Source organism: Coregonus lavaretus, assembly GCF_964263955.1.
Source record: "Coregonus lavaretus genome assembly, chromosome: 14".
NCBI lineage: Eukaryota > Metazoa > Chordata > Actinopteri > Salmoniformes > Salmonidae > Coregonus > Coregonus lavaretus.
The window spans coordinates 31,033,699-31,055,585 of record NC_140001.1 but is presented as its reverse complement, the minus strand read 5'-3'; the positions used below and the strand labels follow the sequence as shown (position 1 = coordinate 31,055,585).

General features: G+C 41.3%; 1 protein-coding gene across 4 annotated transcripts in view; it reads right to left on the bottom strand.

Annotated features, from left to right (window-relative positions):
- LOC311141553 (ras GTPase-activating-like protein IQGAP2) overlaps positions 1-21,887 on the bottom strand; it is a gene marked incomplete at its 3' end in the record, with an annotated part of 92,972 nt that overhangs the window by 48,475 nt on the left and 22,610 nt on the right. For all 4 annotated transcript variants that reach the window (XM_084176913.1, XM_084176912.1, XM_084176914.1 and 1 more), the window contains exons 3-5: positions 4,525-4,681; positions 3,908-3,985; positions 2,904-2,980 (exon numbers count right to left, since the gene is read on the bottom strand). In XM_084176913.1, coding sequence (XP_084033039.1) covers positions 2,904-2,980; positions 3,908-3,985; positions 4,525-4,681 — 312 coding nt within the window. The remainder of the gene's footprint in view (positions 1-2,903; positions 2,981-3,907; positions 3,986-4,524; positions 4,682-21,887) is intronic.

Here is a 21,887-nt window from a genome sequence, read left to right as displayed (position 1 = left end):
ACAACAACATCCTCCTTCCTTTCCCTCCACACAAACACACACTCCCCCTCTCTTCACACACACGCATACACAAAATGTGACACCATCACCAACATACACACGGGTACCCATGCATGCCCAACCAATCCCATCAGATCCAGAGTGAATATTTATGTTCAGTTTCCATTCTATTGTGGTACCTTTCAATTTTTCCACTGTATTGAATTCTCAACAAAGACAAAAGACCCACTAGCCCAGTGTGTCTACTTCTCCTCAGAGCTAGTGTATTCCCTGGCTCCCAGTGGGGGTTAGACCGGCCTGCCAGGAAGGAAGATCACGTGTGTGTGTGTGTGTGTGTGTGTGTGTGTGTGTGTGTGTGTGTGTGTGTGTGTGTGTGTGTGCGCGCACAGGCAGGGAAGGAAGCTGATCCTCATGGGCCCTGACCAAAAACAAGCCAACTAGCTAACACATTCACTCCAATTCTCTGTCACATTCAGATGCATATACGAGCCACCCTTTTCTGTACACATGACAGTGTACATGACATAGCTGTATACATGACAGTCAGTGTGGGCACAGAAAGCAGAGCCCGGTTAAAGAAAACTGTCAGTACAAAACCACCTACTAATAGTGACACCATTGACATCACACAATGACAAAATGTCACTACAGAGCTGTTACTTTCTACTACTACCACCACCACACTATGACAGCAGACTGGAGACTGCGGTGGTCTCAAATGGCCCTATGGGCCCTGATCAAAAGTAGTGCACTAAATAGGGAAAAGGTTTCCATTTGGGATGCACCCTGAGTGTAGGCTTGCCTGTTTATTTTCTGAACATGTTAACAGGGTGTGTCTACCACAGTATGCAGGGATATCAGTTATTCAGTGTTCAAAAGCACGGGACAGACAGCCGTTAGTTACAGTACATTGCTGGACCTTAGCCCTCTGTCAAGCCTGTGTGATGTTTATGATCGCACAGTCAATAATCAGGACATGAATCAATCATGACCTTCAACACACTTTTATACCATGAATGAAGTTTTTCAACAGTTATGCCTCTTAGTATAATAATCCAAGGCCAGTGAGTGTCAAACAGGTGTGAACCTGCAATAACAACATTATGTTGCCATAACAACATTACGTTATATAACATTATGCTATATAATGTGTGTGTGATGCATATAGAGAAGAAATCTGGAGGACGTGGAGTTAAATCCCTCTGATCAGGATGACCATTTCCAGTTCCTCTTTTATATAATCAAATCAAATTGTATTGGTCACATACACGTGTTTAGCAGATGTTATTGCGGGTGTAGCGAAATGCTTGTGCTTCTAGCTCCGACAGTGCAGTAATATCTAACAAGTAATATTCACTTGTTCTCTTTGCAAGTTAGGATTGCACATGAAAAGAAAATAGGCTTCAGATAAAGATGGCACTAGGCCTATTAATTAAAAAACTAAAAAGCTGAGTGAGAGACATGCCCTTCTACCCCAGCTTCCAAAACAACATCAGGCTTTCCTTCTAGAGCCTAATGATATCATGTGTGAGAATGACATCATTGCCATCACTTGTAGACCTGGACAATATTATCAAAGGAGACACTAAATGGCTTGAGACAGCCTAGGCCTATATATTGAAACTGTCTGTAGACAGGAAATTACTCAATGTGTACAGGAAGTCACCTCATCAGTTCCGAGGGTGTATCTAGCGTTGCACACGCATATCCATGCTAACATACAAAAACAACAGTACGTGTGTGAAATGACTGCATATTGCCACACCTTTGTTACTAAAATGTTGAAGATGGCACGTTTTAACCACAAACTGAAACCAAAAGCACCACAGCCTAGAATAGTTTCAGGTCAAGTTTTACCATTTTCATCCAGCCTTTTTCACGTCTCTTGGTTCACACAATCTTTTTCAAATGATCCTGAAGTCCCCTATAGACAGTGATATCATGTGATCTGCTTTTAGGACTCTTCAAACCTCAGAAGATGAGATAAAAACGTACAGTGCATTCGGAAAGTATTCAGACCCCTTGACTTTTTCCAAATTTTGTTACGTTACAGCCTTATTCTAATTATTTTTATTTTTTAATTATGTTCCTCATTAATCTACACACAATACCCCATAATGACAAAGCAAAAACACGTTTTTAGAAATGTTTGCAAATAAAAATAAAAACAAATACCACTTTTACATAAGTATTCAGACCCTTTACTCAGTACTTTGTTGAAGCACCAGATTACAGCCTCGAGTCTTTTGCGTATGACACTACAAGCTTGGCACACCTGTATTTGGGTAGTTTCTCCCATTCTTCTCTGTAGATCTTCTCAAGCTCTGTCAGGTTGGTTGGGGAGCGTCGCTACACAGCTATTTTCAGGTCTCTCCAGAGATGTTAGATCGGGTTCAAGTCCGGGCTCTGGCTGGGCCACTCAAGGACATTCAGAGACTTGTCCCGAAGCAACTCTTGCGTTGTCTTGGCTGGGTGCTTAGGGTCATTGTCCTGTTGGAAGGTGAACCTTCGCCCCAGTCGGAGGTCCTGAGCGCTCTGGAGCATGTTTTCATCAAGGATCTCTTTGTAATTTTTGTAAATAAGATATTTCTAAAACCTGTTTCACTGTCATTATGGGGTATTGTGTGTAGATTGATGAGGACATTTTTTTTATTTAATCAATTTTAGAATAAGGCTGTAACGTAACAAAATGTGGAAAAAGTCAAGGGGTCTGAATACTTTCTGAATGCACTGTAGATCTCCACAATATAAAGTGCAGTCAAGAAACAGAAACAAGAAATAGACTATTGTGTGGTAGATACAAAGAGTAAGACACATGATGTAAGCAGTAAGCCTAAAGGGGGAGAGGGGGGGATGGTCAGTCAGAGACAAAAAACACCTTGTGTTGGAATTCTCTGTCTTACCTTAATGCGTGTATGCAGTACACTACCTTGGGCATGTTTTTGCGATCGTACACATCTGTCGTTTCGGGATAGAATATCTGAAAGTAGAAACCATAGGAGGCATTAGTCATGGATCTTTCATTAGTGTCTTCTGATACCTTGTTTAGTGCAGCAGCCAAGGAGGCATAGTGAGCACACTACATCTTTCAGGCTGTCAGTTTCATTTTCAAGCTGTGGCAGTCTGACACGATTCCTCTGTTTCCTCCTGGCCACTGCCACACACCTTTAGTTGGTGTAATACTTGCCTTTGGGTGTATTACAGTGTGTGCTTCCTTTCTCACTATACATTCAGTACATCTGGCTGCTGTGTATGTGCATGTGTTTTCTCAAAAGGGAACAGCACTGCTGAACAACAGTGAAGGGAACAACAGTGAAGCAACCTATTCCCCTGCCCTGATCATTCTTGTGAATTAAAATGATTAGAGAAACATTTTAATCCATCAATAATGACAAGAGCCCATAATAACCATATGAATAAACAATGTCTCATATTCATTAGTTGTCTGTCTACTCCTAAAGATTCTGCTTCCCCCAAAACAGAGGAATTGATCATCAAACAAGTATCTCCAGAGCGGTTCCAGTGTTACCATCACATGGCATGACAATAAGGTGTTAGCATTCTCCATATCATCTCCAGAGGAAACACCTTTTGTCCCTACTCATAAAAGATACATTGGTGCTGATAACACTATTAGTGGTAGCAATAGTAGTACAGCCACCATAGCTACACCCTCCTAGCGTGGGTCTCAGGCCTCTCATAAGAAAGCAGTAGAGTGGCGTGCTTTATTTACCTGGCCCAGTGAAAGTCTCATAAAGGTGTATGTGTATGTGTGTGTGTCATTTGACTTAGTAAACTCTGTCATAAAACAGGCAAATCAACCTTGTGATATCACCAGTTACTACCAGGTTATGATACTGTATGCCACTGGTAGGAGGGACTTGGGCAGTGTGTGTGTTAGTCTTACCTTGGGCAGCCCTACAGATTCCATGGCCCGTAGCCACTGCACCGTGTTGTCTGTGTGTCTGAAGTGAAGTCCTGTGTGCTGGAGACAAAATCAGACAAAAGAGAAACATTAGATACCAGCAACGGAGTCTGTTGTGTATATCACAAATAGCATGTTTTTGGTTGGAAACGCACGCGCACGAAAAGATGAGGGAGAGTGTGTGAGTGTGTTGTGTCAGCACAGCTGCTGGCTGTAGGGGGGGTTGCTATCTCTCTGTCCCATGGGAGATGGTTGACAGGAAGTGGAAATGTCTGCGATGGATCTGGGATTAGACACTTCCTGTCTTACTCCATGGAGGTGGGGGGGGGGGACTAGATAGAGGGGAGTAGGTATGGGGGAGAGGGGAGGAACTAGATAGAGGGTAGGAGGTGTGGGGGAGCGGGGAGGAACTAGATGAGACGAGGTGTGGGGCAAGAGAGGAGCTAGATAGAGGGGAGGAGGTGTGGGGAGAGGGTAGGAACTAGATGGCGCCCACTGCTGCCCAGATTTGTGGACCTGTGTGTGTGTGACAGTTTTATTCAGTATCCTAGTAATCTCTGAAGTGTAAGAGTATCCCATGGTATGAGGACAAAGGTCACCTTGTAGCGGGCCTGGTCCCTGTCGTAGATCTTCTTCTCAGACACCATCTTGGGGGCGAAGAACTTGGCCAGTTTTCCAAGGTAGACTCCGTTCCTCAGACCTTCCTCTAGCTCTGTGGTGGGGGGCAGCTCCTCCTCTACGCACGCCTCCATCCACCTGGGGATACGCACAAACACTGATCTCAGAACAGAATGGCAACCATGGAAATAAAAATAATACTTCCTGCTTTGCTCCTTTGGGGGCACTCATAATGGCTGCCAGTCCAACCATTATGGCATAATTGACCTGGGGATGCCCGTTCTACTAATTCTATGACGGCATCATCTGTTCAGTCATTTATATGGAGACGATTGGAACAAAAACTGATCCCACAACAAAATGGCCACATCTCTCGAGTCATTCATATGGAGCAATAGGGAAGAGACACTGATATCACAACAGAATAATACTGTTATTTTTCTAGAAACACGGGCCTAAGAACTGCATAGGTTCATTTAACTATCACAGCTTTGAGGAGCTTATGGATAAGGTCATTTCCATGTAAAAGGACCCATGAGCACCAACATGTGAAGTTCATAGGTGCATATCAAATTGGGTGTCAAATGAAGGCTAAGAATCTATATTTTTGGGAAATGAAAGCAAAGATACATTTTCAATCCTAAAAATAAGGCCCAAGTAATGGCTTTGATTTCTGGTCAAACATATGGAAAAGAGGACTTAGAAAACATCTACTAGAAAAAGCCTTAAAAGGAATTAGACATTTACAAAACACACTAATATCAACACTTATATTTCGTTTTGGATCAATTATTTCTGTAAGTTTAAGAATCATTGCCTTGTGCCTTGTAATTCCGTTACCAAAAACCCACACACAGGCCTACCAATTAGTTTGTGTTTTTACTGATATAAATGATTATAACTCATAGTTCTGTTTCCAAATTGGAATTAATGCGATTTAATTGGCTACAATAGGAAATCATTGTAGTCACAAAACACAGTTGGTCACCTGCTACTGTCCTCCCTTCCACTGGCATACTGTTGTTCAGCTCATAACTGTTTTCTTTCTCTTTCTGTCATCTGGTGGTAAAAGCAAGAGTGTAAAAACACTCTCCCTCGCTCTCTGACTCTGCCTCGCTCTACTCTATCTCTCCAGTTAATGTTACCTCTCCCGGCTCTTAATGACACCTACCCATGAGCCCCCTCTCTTTTCATTTAGTGTAAACCAGCATCTGCACCCACTGAACACCGACAGACACCGGACGTTCATGGACGTTGAAAAGTAGTTGAAGGTCGGTCAGTCCGCACTGGCCTTGATTTCAATGTCCATAGACGTTGTTTTTGGGCCGGTCCGGAAAGGCCTTGATTTGGCCCAAACATAGACATCCATGATCTGACATCTGAACCAGTCATAGATGTCCATGTTTCACAGGTTTAGACAGCACATTACAGCACAGTGAAGCACAGCACAGTAGAGTACAGTAAAGAAAAGTAGAGTACAGTTCAGTACAGTAGGCCTATAGTAGAGTGCAGTACAGTACAGCACACTAGAGTAGAGTACAGTATAATGTACTCTACCGTACAGTACTGTACTCTACTGTGATGTACTGTACTCTACTGTCCTGTGAAGTCCAAACTTGTGAAACATAGACGTCCATGATTGGGTCAGTTTTGGTCTTGTTTAGGGGCGAAGCTCATTAGAATAATAGCCAGTGTGTAGAATAATACTCGTATAGTGCATTCGGAAAGTATTCAGACCCCTTGACTATATCCACATTTTACGTTATAGCCTTATTCTAAAATAGATTAAATTGGGTTTTTTCCTCATTAATCTACACACAATACCCCAGAATGACAAAGCAAAAACAGGTTTGTAGAAATTTGTGCAAATGTATATAAAAAAACTGAAATATCACATTTACATAAGTATTCAGACCCTTTACGCAGTACTTTGTTGAAGCACCTTTGGCAGCGATTACAGCCTCGAGTCTACTTGGGTATGACGCTACAAGTTTGGCACACCTGTTTTTGGGGAGTTTCTCCCATTCTTCTCTGCAGATCCTCTCAAGCTCTGTCAGGTTGGATGGGGAGCAAAGGGTGGCTATTTGAAGAATCTCAAATATAAAATATATTTTGATTTGTTTAACACTTTTTAGGTTACTACATGATTCCATATGTGTTATTTCATAGCTTTGATGTTTTCACTATTATTCTACAATGTAGAAAATAGTAAAAATAAAGAAAAACCCTGGAATGAGTAGGTGTTCTAAAACTTTTGACCAGTAGTGTATATAAAAATAGCCACTCTTTAAATTGATGACAGCTTTGCACAGTCTTGGCATTCTCTCAACCAGCTTCATAAGTTAAATTTTTGTTTTTTTATTGAGATGGTTTGGGATGACCGCAGAGTGAAGGAAAAGCAGCCAACAAGTGCTCAGCATATGTGGGAACTCATTGAAGACTGTTGGAAAAGCATTCGAGGTGAAGCTGGTTGAGAGAATGCCAAGAGTGTGCAAAGCTGTCATCAAGGCAAAGGGTGGCTATTTGAAGAATGTCAAATATAAACATATATTTTTATTTATTTAACACTTTTTTGGTTACTACATGACTCCATGTGTTATTTCATAGTTTTGATGTCTTCACTATTATTATACAATGTAAAAAATAGTAAAAATAAAGAAAAACCCTTGAATGAGTAGGTGTGTCCAAAACTTTGACTGGTAGTGTATCCACAGTTGAAGTCGGATGTTTACATACACTTAGGTTGGAGTCATTAAAACTCGTTTTTCAACCACTCCACAAATTTCTTTTTAACAAACTATAGTTTTGGCAAGACAAGACCAGAGAGCTGTGTAAGGACATCAGGGATAAAATTGTAGACCTGCACAAGGCTGGGATGGGCTACAGGACAATAGGCAAGCAGCTTGGTGAGAAGGCAACAACTGTTGGCGCAATTATTAGAAAATGGAAGAAGTTCAAGATGATGGTCAATCAGAAGGATTACTTTATACTATTCCAGGTATTCCTTAAAGAGGTAGGGTTTCAAGTGTCTCCGGAAGGTGGTCAGTGACTCCGCTGTCCTGGCATCGTGGGGGAGCTTGTTCCACCATTGGGGTGCAAGAGCAGCAAATAGCTTTGACTGGGCTGAGCGGGAACTGTGCTTCTGTAGAGGTAGGGGAGCTAGCAGGCCAGAGGTGGATGAACGTACTGCCCTCGTTTGGGTGTAGGGTCTGATCAGAGCCTGAAGGTAAGGAGGTGCCGTTCCCCTCACAGCTCCGTAGGCAAGCACCATGGTCTTGTAGTAGATGCGAGCCTCAACTGGAAGCCAGTGGTCATTATATTCCAAAAACGAGTCCTATATCGACATAACCTGAAAGGCCGCTCAGCAAGGAAGAAGCCACTGCTCCAAAACCACCATAAAAAAGCCAGACTACGGTTTGCAACTGCACATGGGGACAAATATCATACTTTTTGGAGAAATGTCCTCTGGTCTGATGAAACAAAAATAGAACAGTTTGGCCATAATGACCATCGTTATGTTTGGAGGAAAAAGGTGGTAGCTTGCAAGCCGAAGAACACCATCCCAACCGTGAAGCACAGGGGTGACAGCATCATGCTGTGGGGGTGCTTTGCTGAAGGAGGGCCTGGTGCACTTCACAAAATAGATGGCATCATGAGGAAGGAAAATGATGTGGCTATATTGAAGCAACATCTCAAGACATCAGTCAGGAAGTTAAAGCTTGGTCGCAAATGGGTCTTCCAAATGGACAATGACCCCAAGCATACTTCCAAAGTTGTGGCAAAATGGCTTAAGGACAACAAAGTCAAGGTATTGGAGTGACCATCACAAAGCCCTGACCTCAATCCTATAGAAAATTTGAGGGCAGAACTGAAAAAGCGTGTACGAGTAAGGAGGCCTACAAACCTGACTCCGTTACACCAGCTCTGTCAGGAGGAATGGGCCAAAATTCACCCAATTTATTGTGAGAAGCTTGTGGAAGGCTACCCGAAACGTTTGACCCAAGTTAAACAATTTAAAGGCAATGCTACCAAATACTAATTGAGTGTATGTAAACTTCTGACCCACTGGGAATGTGATGAAAGAAATAAAAGCTGAAATAAATCTCTACTATTATTCTGACATTTCACATTCTTAAAATAAAGTAGTAATCCTAACTGACCTAATACAGGGAATTTTTACTAGGATTAAATGTCAGGAATTGTGAAAAACTGAGTTTAAATGTATTTGGCTAAGGTGTATGTAAACTTCCGACTTCAACTGTATAATTACAATAAAAATATATGGGGGATTGGAAATGATGCAGACAATTACATTGATTGAAGCTACAATCTATCTGCAATATTAAATCTGATCTACCCCTCAAAAAAAAAATCTCTACAAAATCCAAGCAGGCTGCCATGTGCCTTTTACTGTGAAGTACCTTCCGTCTGACCACTCTACCATATAGGCCTGATTGGTGGAGTGCTGCAGAGATGGTTGTCCTTCTGGAAGGTTCTCCCATCTCCACGGAGGAACTCTGGAGCTCTGTTAGAGTGACCATTGGGTTCTTGGTCACCTTCCTGACCAAGGCCCTTCTCCCCCGATTGCTCAGTTTGGCTGGGCGGCCAAACATTTTCCATTTAAGAATAATGCAGGGCACTGTGTTCTTGGGGACCTTCAACGCTGTAGAAATATTTTGGTACCCTTCCCCAGATCTGTGCCTCGACACAATCCTGTCTCGGAGCTCTATGGACAATTCCTTCAACCTCATGGCTTGGTTTTTGCTCTGACATGCACTGTCAACTGTGGGACCTTATATAGACCGGTGTGCCAAATCATGTCCAATCAATTTAATTTACCACAGGTGGACTCCAAGTTGTAGAAACATCAAGGATGATCAATGGAAACAGGATGCACCTGAGCTCAATTTCGAGTCTCAATGCAAAGGGTCTAAATAGTTACGTAAATAAGGAATATATAAATATTTTAAAAATGTTTTTGCTTCGTCATTATGGGGTATTGTGTGTAGATTGATGAGGAAAAACATTTATTTAATCAATTTTAGAATAAGGCTGTAACGTAACAAAATGTGGAAAAGGGGAAGGGGTCTGAATACTTTCCGAATGCACTGTATATGTAAAGGATGATATTGTGTATTTTTACTTTTTCGTACCTATTCAGGATTTATCACCATGAAGAGAATGACATTAATATCCATAATTATGCATTTATGTGTAGTACAGATCAGAGACCCGAGATGTAATTCTGTTACCAGGTATAAATCCACTTCACTTACTGTAGTTCAATAACCAAAATAGCTTTTTTCAAACTCAAGGTGTCATGTCATAGCTGACACCCCATTCTTTCTGCATTTTGGGAAGACTTGGTCGCATAAAGGGAGGATTGGCATATATTAGAATCAAATGATACACATGGCTTTTCTCTGCAACTTCACTATTAGCATTACACTTCATTATTATTAGTAGCATTTAATTATTATTATTCAAGTTATTACCTCTAAATATTAGTCTATTATACCAATGAAGAAATGTCAGATTGGAGAGGATTGTCACATTTTGATATTGACTTAACATATAGGCTATCAGACTCAAAAGAAACTTGTAATTTCACTACTGCATTACACTTCTTTAAGGCTTTTCTTTCCCTTTTCATTTATTTTTCATATTTGTCCAATTTGTTTAAAATGTATATTACTGTTGTCTTAGGCCTATAGAGCCACACAGTGGAGGTGTCATAATACCCATAAACCCTAGAGGTCAAACAGGGAAATGGTTCCAATTGTTTTTCCCCATAGGGAAATTTAGAAACACTTAAAATAAGGGCTGTGTTTCGTGTAGGCTTACCCTGGCGTGATGTTTTGATAATTGTGTAAATCGAGACAAGGTGACTTTTATCAATAAATTTTGGCTCTATTTACTCTCAGATTCTAAAATGCTAATTAGCATCAAAGTAGACATCATGCAAGGCTACAAATCCCTGCAAGCTCCTGCACGTCATCTCTAGCTGGCACCTTTGCTAACAAGTATTGTGACAATTTAAAACTTGCACAAGACAGTTCACAGAATTGTCAATTTAAAGAAATGTAGCCAATTTATTCATTACTACATTTAGCTAACATTAGATAGTTAATCCACAGATTCGTACTTTTGCCTTGATTCGGCAGTCTCGTTTAGATCATCATGGCATTTGTAGTTCTTTATGTTAGCCACATTAGCAGCTAAATAGCATTTCATTTTGGGGGGTAAATACAGGCGAATATATTGATATAAGTCACCTTGTCCCAGAGAGAGAGATTTACACAGTTATTGAAACGTCACGCCAGGGTAAGCCTACACAAAACACAGCCTTATTTTAAGTGTTTCTAAAATCCCCTACGGGAAACATGAATGGTGGAAAAACGATTCAAACTATTTCCTTGTTTGACCGCTAGGTTTTATGGGTATTATGACTCTATAAGGCCATGGTAAAAAGGGGTGGTCACAATTCTGTTTGTACACTTGTTTACATGGATATGTTTCTTAATAAAAACCAATTTGAAACAAGCCATCACAATTCATTATCATCATGGCATTTAATTATTCTTATTCAGGTTATTACTCATAAATAATAATCTACAAATTAAAGGGATACTTTGGGCTTTTGACAATGAGGCCCTTTATCTACTCCGCCAGAGTCAGATGAACTTGTGGATACCATTTTTAAGTCTCGGTGTCCGGTATGAAGTTAGAAGTAATTTCGCGAGCCAAAGTTAACTAGCGTTAGTGCAATGACTGGATGTCATTCGAGTACAAAATAATTATAATGGGAGTACTCAGACAGTCAGAAAACGTCAAATGCCCCTCCCTATATTTTAGTAATACATTCTTTATTTAGCTAAAAAAATATATATATACAAATATTCCACTTTGACATTCGAGTATTTTCTGTAGATTGTTGACTAAAAGAGACAATTAAATCCATTTTAATCCCACTTTGTAATACAATCAAATGTGAAGAAATCCAAGGGGTCTGAACATTTTTGCAAGGTACTGTACCATGCCAGGTTGGAGAGGATTGGAGCGTTGTCCATTTGACACAACATTAGTGCATTATAGGCCTCAGACCCAGAACAACCTTTTCGACTGCTGTTGAATGATTAATGAATAGTCAGACACATCTAACAATTTTTAAAAGACTGATTTATTTATTTACTAGCAAGCAATGAAAACGTGCATTGTATAACAAAGTCCACACAAACAATTTATGTAGTTTATCTACAAAAATGAATGTAGGCCTATTTAAACATTTTTTACAGTTATTTTGTTTTATTTTCATGCCGGTCTTCAACAGTCTTCATCCATAACCATCAGTTACACGGTTATTCAATTACCATTACAGCCCTAGTCTCAGCGTAAGTTCGTTACCGTGGAATTTCCCATAACAAAATACAATGTTTGGACCAAAGCCAGACTATTTGAAACTATTCATGGATTGCAAGTTTTGTCACAATATTTTTTTGAACATTCGTTTTGGACTGATGACCGACTGAGCATTCTACTCAATGCATTGTCAATGAGCGCTGATGAAGACTTCATCAAAAGTGCATTACAGTGTCTTGGAAATACAATGACATTTCAAAACGGGGCAAATAATTAGTAGGAAAAGCTTTTGTCATCATTTTGATGTTGACTTTAGATGCAGTATAACGTTAGCTAGCTAAGATTGAGGGGAGACCACCAGATTTTTGCAAGCTAACGTTAGCATTGCTAGCTATTTATGACAAACTTTGCTAGCTAATGACAACATTGCCATCTGTCTAAAGTAGGAATTTGACAACAGGATAATGATTGCAAAGTTGTTTCCTACTAAATATTTGCCTAATTTAGCAATGACATCGTTTTTCCAGGACACTATAGTGTAATTTAGATGATACAGTCTCCCGAGTGGCGCAGTGGTCTAAGGCACTGCATCGCAGTGCTAGCTGTGCCACTAGATATCCTGGTTCGTATCCAGGCTCTGTCGTAGCCGGCCGCGACCGGGAGACCCATGGGGCGGCGCACAATTGGCCCTGCGTCGTCCAGGGTAGGGGAGGGAATGGCCGGCAGGGATGTAGCTCAGTTGGTAGAGCATGGCGTTTGCAACGCCAGGGTTGTGGGTTTGTTTCCCACGGGGGGCCAGTATGAAAAAATCATTAAACTGTAAAAATTTATTACCTTTTAATGTGCAATGAACACAACCAGCATTGATGTTTTCATCTGATTGTCAAACAAATCACTTCAAACAGTAGTTCACACATTCATCCAAAATAATTCCAGCATCAGAACAGTCCACTGTGCACCCGTCAACTTTCCGTCAATTTGCAAGTGGCTGAAACTACCTCATCGGAGAAAGCATCCGAGCTAGTAAAACAGCGCCCCTCTGTCTTACTATATGTAGCCCATGTCTCTGATGCTGCCATAATATTCTTAGCCAGACAGCATCATATACATGGCCTACACATCCTCTGCCTCGACGACGATGGCAGTATTATCAGCAGCACCTGTCTTTTTACTAGGGCTGACCCCATTTAGTTGACTGGTCGATTGTTTGGTCGATAAGCTGTTGGTCAACCAATAATGTATTTTGTCGAGCAGTCACACACACACACATATCATTTTCATGGCACACGAGACACTGGTCTGAGGCCGCGGGGATGCCACGGTCCAAGAACAATGTCGTCTAAAAAGTTGAATCAAGTTTGCCAAAAAGCACCTGGATGATCATCAAGACTCTTGGAAGAATGTTCTATGGACAGATGATTCAAAAGTACAACTTTTTGGACAACATGAGTCCCATTATGCCTGGCGAAAACCAAATACTGCAGCCACTGTAAGAACCTCATACCAACGGTCAAGCATGGTGGTGGTAGTGTGACGGTTTGGGGATGCTTTGCTGCCTCAGGACCTGGACGACTTGCCTTAATAGAAGGAACCATGAATTCTGCTCTGTATCAGAGAATTCTACAGGAGAATGTCAGGCCATCTGTCTGTGAACTGAAGCTGAACCGCAGCAAGACAATGATCCAAAACACACAATCAAGTCTACATGAAAATGGCTAAAAAGCAACAAATTTGATGTTTTGGAATGGCCTTGTCAAAGTCCATCCCTAATCCCAATTGAGATATTGTGGCAGGACTTGAAACTAGCAGTTCATACTTAAAAACCCACAAATGCCGCTGAGTTACAACAGTTCTGAATGGAAGAGTGGGCCAAAATTCCTCCACAGCGACTTGAGAGACTGATCAACAACTACAGGAAGCATTTAGTTGGAGTCAATGCAGCTAAAGGTTGCACAACCAGTTATTGAGTGTAAGGGGGCAATTAAATGTTTTCACACAGGGGCATTGGGTGTTGCATAACTTTATTTATAAAATAAGCATGTAATTGTTGTGTTATTTGTTCACTCAGGTTCCTTTTAACTAATCTTAGGTTTTGGTTGAAGATCTGATAACATTCAATATAAAAAAATATGCAAAATTAGAAAGGGGTAAATACTTTTTCACAGCACTGTATACCACCAGCTACTTACATACATTGACATAACACATCACATGTCAGTGTGTCTATAAATGGACTGACATGCTTGGTGATGATAAACCCTCTCTGTCTGTGGCATTAATAGACTGGTACTGACCCAGTGGAACCAGAGAGAAGAGGCTATTGTTCCAGCTCCCACACTCACTGTCCAGCATTCCCGTGTAAGGAGGGGGGGTGGAAAGACAAGGCTTTTTGGAACCAACACCTTAGGCAACACATTAGAATGGGGAGTATTTCAGGATGAAAATAAATGGGATGGAGCCAAGCACAGGCAAAATCCTACAGGAAAACCTGCTACAGTCTGCTTTACACCAGACATTGGGAGGGGAATTCACATTTCAGCAGGACAATAACCTACAACACAAAGCCAAATCTACACTGGAGTTGCTTACCAAGAAGAGAGTGAATGTTCCCGAGTGGCCAAGTTACAGTTTTAACTTGCATCTGCTTAAATAGCTATGGCAAGACTTGAAAATTGCTGTCTAGCCATGATCCAACACCTTCACAGAGTTTGAAGAATTTTGAAAAGAATAATGGGCAAATATTGCACAATACAGGTGTGCAAAGCTCTTATGAGACTTACCCAAGAAGACTCACAGCTGTAATTGCTGCCAAAGGTGTTTCTAACATGTATTGACTCAGTGGCGTCAATATTTATTTTTAAATCACTTAGACATTAAAACTTTCAAAAATATATTTATTCTTTAACCCTTTAACCCTTGAGAATTGGCCTATACGGACAGGGCTAAATTGAAATGTTTCTTACAGAATAAATATGAAAATAATATGCATAATCATGGTAGCAATTGAAATGGAACAGTTTGGAGATTATGGGGAAATTATTAGACCAAAAGGGAGTACACAACAGTTCACCTGACAAGACTGAATCCAAACATTACACTGTTAATTTTATATGCATTTTACATTTACTGTACTTTTCGCCGCATTTGTTGATAATGAAATCTGAAAATACTCTGGATACATTCAGTAACATGATAAGACTATTCCTGGAAAATGGTGTGTGCACAGTTCCTAAGCAATTTCAATGCACTTTTATGACTCAAAGAAGAGTCTAACTATAAGGTACTTTTTTTAAGCTCTCCTAGCTGTGCCGTTGAGGAACTAAAGCAAGCACACTTGTAGTCGTTTCGAACACACCCCTGCATCCCCGCCATCACACAATTACTGTTGTTGTTTACGCAATCCAAAAACGGTCCATTTTAAATCGCAATCTGGGTCTGGTGGGCATGATTTGAAAGCTTGTTCTATTGCCAACATGACTAGCTAAGATATAAAATACGATCTTACAGTGTTAGGCTTTCAAAAGGCAATTCAGAGAAACAGATCGTAATTTTTGTGTGCATTGAAAGGAGTCATGAGTGCATTCAGGTGCGTGTTCTGCTGCAAATGTTCTTCACAATAAACAAACACTCACTAGGCTCATTCTGTTCAGAACAACCCAGGGTATGACGCCACGTCATCTTGTAACTGTACATCAAACATAGTGATCATAAATGTTGACACTGTATATGAAATGAGTTTTATGCTAGTATGACATCAAAGCGGTATTTATTACAATCCTCAAAACATCTCATCTTTCAAAATACATAGAGTCATACATTTTCAGCATTTCCCTCACTCCAAAAGTTGCCCAATTACCGGGAGGGATGGGGGCAACTTCTTGTCGCGTGAGGTGCTCAAGTTCAGAACGGCTGTCCGTCAAAAAACCCATACATCACTGTGAAGCGCAGAGCCAGAGCTCTGACATCATGTATAGTATGTTACTGTACAGCCACTACATTCCAATTTAGGCGCTTATTAGTGCCCAAATCTGCCATTTTCAACCCGTATATGGGTACAAGTGTAAAGGGCTAGAGAAAAAGTCATTTTTTTATGTTTAGCTCACATATAATTTAAAAGTATGCATTAAGGTGTCTGTAATAGAATAAACGTGGCAAAAACAAACCCGGGTTTGATCCCAGGCTGTCACAAACGGCCATGACCGGGAGTCCCATAGGGCATCGCACAATTGGCCCAGCGTTGTCCGGGTTAGGGGAGGGTTTGGCCGTGGTGGGATTTACTTGGCTCACCGCACAATAGCGACTCCTTGTGGCAGGCCGGGCGCCTGCAGGCTGACTTCGGTTGTCAGTTGAACAGTGTTTCCTCCGATACATTGGTGCAGCTGGCTTTCGTTTCGTGGTCCTCTGTAGCTCAATTGGTAGAGCATGGCGCTTGTAACGTCAGGGTAGTGGGTTCGATCCCCGGGACCACCCATACGTAAAAATGTATGCGCACATGACTAAGTCGCTTTGGATAAAAGCGTCTGCTAAATGGCATATTATTATTATATTATAAGCGGGCGGGTGTTAAGAAGCGGACACATGACTCGACCTTCACCTCTCCTGAGCCCGTTGGGGAGTTGCAGCGATGAGACAAGATCTTACTTGGATCGCAATTGGATATCACGAAATTGGGGAGAAAAAGGAGGTAAATGTTTTAAATAATAATAAAAAATACAGACAAAAAATGCATTTCTATACCTTTGCTAGACCCTTTGCTATGACACTCGAAATTGAGCTCAGGTGCATCCTGTTTCCATTGATCATCCTTGAGATGTTTCTACAACTTGGAGTCCCCCTGTGGTAAATTCAATTGATTGGACAATTGACAGTGCATGTCAGAGCAAAAACCAAGCCATGAGGTCGAAGGAATTGTCCGTAGAGCGCCGAGACAGGATTGTGTCGAAGGCACAGATCTGGGAAAGGGTACCAAAACATGGTCACCAAGAACCCGATGGTCACTCTGACAGAGCTCCAGAGTTCCTCTGTAGAGATGGGAGAACATTCCAGAAGGACAACCATCTCTGCAGCACTCCACCAATCAGGCCTTTATGGTAGAGTGGTCAGACGGAAGCCACTCCTCAGTAAAAGGCAAAATGACAGCCTGCTTGGAGTTTGCCAAAAGGCACCTAAAGACTCTCAGACCATGAGAAACTAGATTCTCTGGTCTGATGAAACCAAGATTGAACTCTTTGGCCTGAATGCCAAGCATCACGTCTGGAGGAAACCTGGCACCATGCCTACGGTGAAGCATGGTGGTGGCAACATCATGCTGTGGGGATGTTTTTCAGCGGCAGGGACTGGGAGACTAGTCAGGATCGAGGGAAACATGAACGGAGCAAAGTACAGAGAGATCCTTGATGAAAACCTGCTCCAGAGCGCTCAGGACCTCTGACTGGGGGCGAAGGTTCACCTTCCAACAGCACAACGACCCTAAGCACACAGCCAAGACAATGCAGGAGTGCCTTCGGGACAAGTCTCTGAATGTCCTTGAGTGGCCCAGCCAAAGCCCAGACTTGTTTTTTTATTTGTAAAACATTTGCAAAAATGTCTAAAAACCTGTTTTTGCTTCGTCATTATGAGGTATTGTGTGTAGATTGATGAGGGGAAAAAACGATTTAATCAATTTTAACAAAATGTGGAAAAAGTCAAGGCGTCTGAATACTTTCCGAATGCACTATATATATAAATCATTGCACAAACCCCTTGAAAGCTGGACTGAAACCGCCAATTTAGATGTTGAACCTTGTAGCAAGTGTTTCAGTTCAGAACAATGTTAAGTTCCCTGTAAAATGTAAAGGTAAGATTTGTTTCACAAACTAATTTCCTTGTAATATATGGGGGGTGTATGTTTAACACACAGGGGATTAGAGGTTATTATTACCAAAGCCACACATGGCTCCAGACTGCGACCATTTAGTTGCATCTTGTGACCCTTTGACTTGGCTGTGAGAGTAACATTTGTAATTGGTCGCACTGTTGCGAGCTGCACATTTTACCTGGTCACCTCAATCAAAACGTCCTAATTTTGGGGCGGATCAAACCATAAATTGGTTAAACAGTAAAGTGCATTATCCTCATGACTCCTGTAATAAAAGTGTCTGCCCTTCTGCTGTGCCTGCCCGTTTCGCTGGGGACGGCTGCTGTAACGAGCGAGCCTCCCACACGCTCTCACCCCCCTTGTGTGCCCCTTGTGATTGTATAACATTTCAAAATGCAATTGGGGAAATAAATAAAATTTAGAAGCAACTACTGTAGTTGACCATATTAGAAGAGAGGAGGGTCTGAGCTTTCTGTAGGCTCATTGAGTTCAAAGCACACTGTTCTACTATCAAGATATCTGATATGGCTTTGAAATACAGAGCGCGCAAAACAAAAAATTTTGGGGGACATTACATTTACTGTTAGATTAATACATGGCTACTAGCAGTAGGTGTTATATTTAGAGTTAGCGATCTAGCTAATGTGTTTTGAGTTTCCACTTCCTCAGGTGGTGAATTCGCACCAACTAAGTTAGGCTGAGTATACCAAACATTTGGAACACTTTCCTAATATTGAGTTGCCCCCCCCCCCCCCATTTTGCCCTCAGAACAGCTTCAATTCGTCAGGGCATGGACTCTAAGGTGTCGAAAGCATTCCACAGGCCCATGTTGACGCCAATGCTTCCCACAGTTGTGTCAAGTTGGCTGGATGTCCTTTGGGTGGTGGACCATTCTTGATACAAACAGGAAACTGTTGAGCATTAAAAAAAACAGCAGCGTTGCAGTTCTTGATACAAACTGGTGCGCCTGGCACCTACCATCATACACCGTTCAAAGGCACTTTCTGTAAATCTTTTGTCTTGTCCATTCACCCTCTGAATGGCACACATACACAATCCATGTCTCAATTGTCTCAAGGCTTAAAAATCCTTCATTAACCTGTCTCCTCCCCTTCATCTACACTGATTGATGTGGATTTAACAAGTGACATCAATAAGGGATCATAGCTTTCACCTGGTCAGTCTGTCATGGAAAGAGCAGGTGTCCTTAATGTTTTGTATACTCAGTGCATAATATTATTCCACATAAAGATGAAGACAAATTCCTCTCAATTGAACAAAAAAATCGGAACATTCTGGAGCCCTATTTTGACAGTAAAATATAACAAAAAACGAAGTCAACCCAAAATTCATGACAATCACTGGATAAGGCTGCATATCAAAATATTTTGAATCATGCATTCCTGCTTGGACATGTAAGATGTAACATCTTATTATGAATAACATTTCATTAAAACAGGCCTAAAGACTGTACACTTTAGAAAGGCTTTCTGTTGATAGATGTGCTCCTTGGTGTCCTTGTCCCTTGTAGCGTCAGCTGTGTTCTTTGTGTCAGTTGCCCTGTGAGGTTGTGTCATTTTTTTTTTTCTTATTTGGTTTTTATTTTATGCACTTTGAGAGTATTCTGTATAATGAAAAGCACTTTACATATATAATAATATATCGTTATTATCTCAGTAGTATATTAAACTTCTTAATAAAGCATTGTGAATTACTTTATGACTTTAAGATGATGACTCAAATGTATTCTATTGTGTGACGCTGCAAAACAATTTGTGGGGGGGGGGGGGGTGCCACCAAATCATGGGCTGGTGCCATCAACTGAAAAAGTAAGTGGCACCAGGGGAAAATGTTAGTCTGAAGCCCTGCCACATCAAAGTCCACAGCTGCTCACTCCATCAGGCCTACCCTTCTCCATCATGCTCACTGCATCAGCCCTAGGGATGGGCATGAGTAATTGAGTACTCGAACAAACGTCAAAACTCAACCTTTAACCAGAGATAACAAAAAATATAAAATACTGTAAAACTATTTGGTGGAATGTGCTTTGTGGCTGCCCGAACAGGCAAGTGACATTTTGTCCCACATAAAAATATTAATAAATTATAGTGTTCCATTTGTACATGTGCATTTGCGGGGCACAACAAAAAAGATAAAAGCTACATTCCTTGCCAAATGATGACAGTTTTATGACAAATTCAAAATTCAGTTTTGTAATAATTGCATCCAGTCTGTTTCCCGCTTAGGCTACTTTGCGAACTGCTAGTGCCATTTAGAATTGGTTAGCCTAGGCTATAACCCCCCTAAACATAGACAGGTTCCACACTGAAAATACCCCAAAACATTAGCTTGATAAAGACAAAGAGCATATTTATCAGAATCATTAAGCATAGGCCTACTCACCAAACAGATGTCGTGGCCGTAATTCATCACCATGCAGTGTTCAATGTGGAATTGAAAATTGTCTTTCAACTCGCCAAATTGAGCCCCATTTCCAATGATCACGCTTTGAGAATTACTGTTTCAGACGTGAGATACGCATTACTTCGCACTGGCAACTTTTTTCATTTGGAAAAATATTATATTTTATTCTGTTATATTACATGTTTTTTTAAACTATAAAACAGGTGTCTTGACTGTGATAAGGGCTCAGGAAATAAGAGTGTCTTGTCTATGCCATTGCAAAACCATAGACTTCTACAAGCAAGCGCCACTGCTGAAGTTACTGCCTTTTTAAAGATTGTGTTCCACGATATAATATAATCAGTTGATATTACGGCTTCAATAAATTAATCTTAAATGACACTTGCTTTTTATTAACTGAATATATATGGGGCAATTTAGCAATCAGGATTTGTTATCTGTAATGGTTATCATAAATTAGGCATTGTTGCGCATTGTTGGCATAGGCCTAAAGATAAATGTGCACATATTTCTTTTGAGTACTCGAACAGTCAAAAAATTTCAAATGCCCATCCCTAATCCAGCCTACCCCCCTCCATCCTGCTCACTCCATCAGGCCTACCCCCCTCCATCCTCCTCACTCCATCAGGCCTACCCCCCTCCATCCTGCTCACTCCATCAGGCCTACCCCCCTCCATCCTGCTCACTCCATCAGGCCTACCCCCCTCCATCCTCCTCACTCCATCAGGCCTACCCCCCTCCATCCTGCTCACTCCATCAGGCCTACCCCCCTCCATCCTGCTCACTCCATCAGGCCTACCCCCCTCCATCCTGCTCACTCCATCAGGCCTGCCCTCCTCCATCCAACCTTTTATGAGAACATCCCTCCTTAGCCTCCTTTAATTAAAGGTATGTGCGTGTAGGCTAAACCACCACAGCAAAGACAACACTCTGCCCAAAAACGTGTCAGCACACTGAACACAAGCAACACACCATCCCCGCTCCTCTGTCAGCACTAACTCATCTGAGCGTGTGGTTCTTAATGGACAACCACAACAAACAGTTGGGGAGAGATGATGTTATTATAGCGAGTTAGCCCATTCCGTGCAATGGTACCCTATCATGTTGATTGATTTATACATTTAACTTCATTGTGCATTGTAGAGTTTCATTGCAGAATGAAAGGTTCATTGTATCTGCCTATCATTGTAAAGTCCTTTGTTAGTCCTACAATCTTGCTAAAGGGGATTTGCTAAAGTGATAATATTCTGTGATTCTTCACCAAAACCCTGCTGGCGAATGCCAAAATGGAGTTCATGGGGACCTATTATTACAGCAAATTGTATTATGGCAATTCAATGGCTTTCTGATATGAAAGGAAACGTGAGAGGATGGTGACGGACACAGAAAAAGCAACTCTTCCTAAATAGAATGAGAAAACGATCAGCAAAACAGAACATGTAGGTGACAAGGATAGGCTTGCCTCTTGGCCTGGGCTAAAATAACAGGAACATCAACACCTTTGAGGGTACAGTAACCAACACCAGTTAAGTCCAGTACCATTCAGTGAAACCTGGGCCTGTATTCTTAAAGCGTCTCAGAGTAGCAGTGCTGATCGAAGATCAGATTAGCCTTTAAAACCATAATGGATAATATTATATGGACAGGGGGAACATAATCCTAGATCAGCACTGCTATTCTGAGACACTGTGAATACAGGCCCAG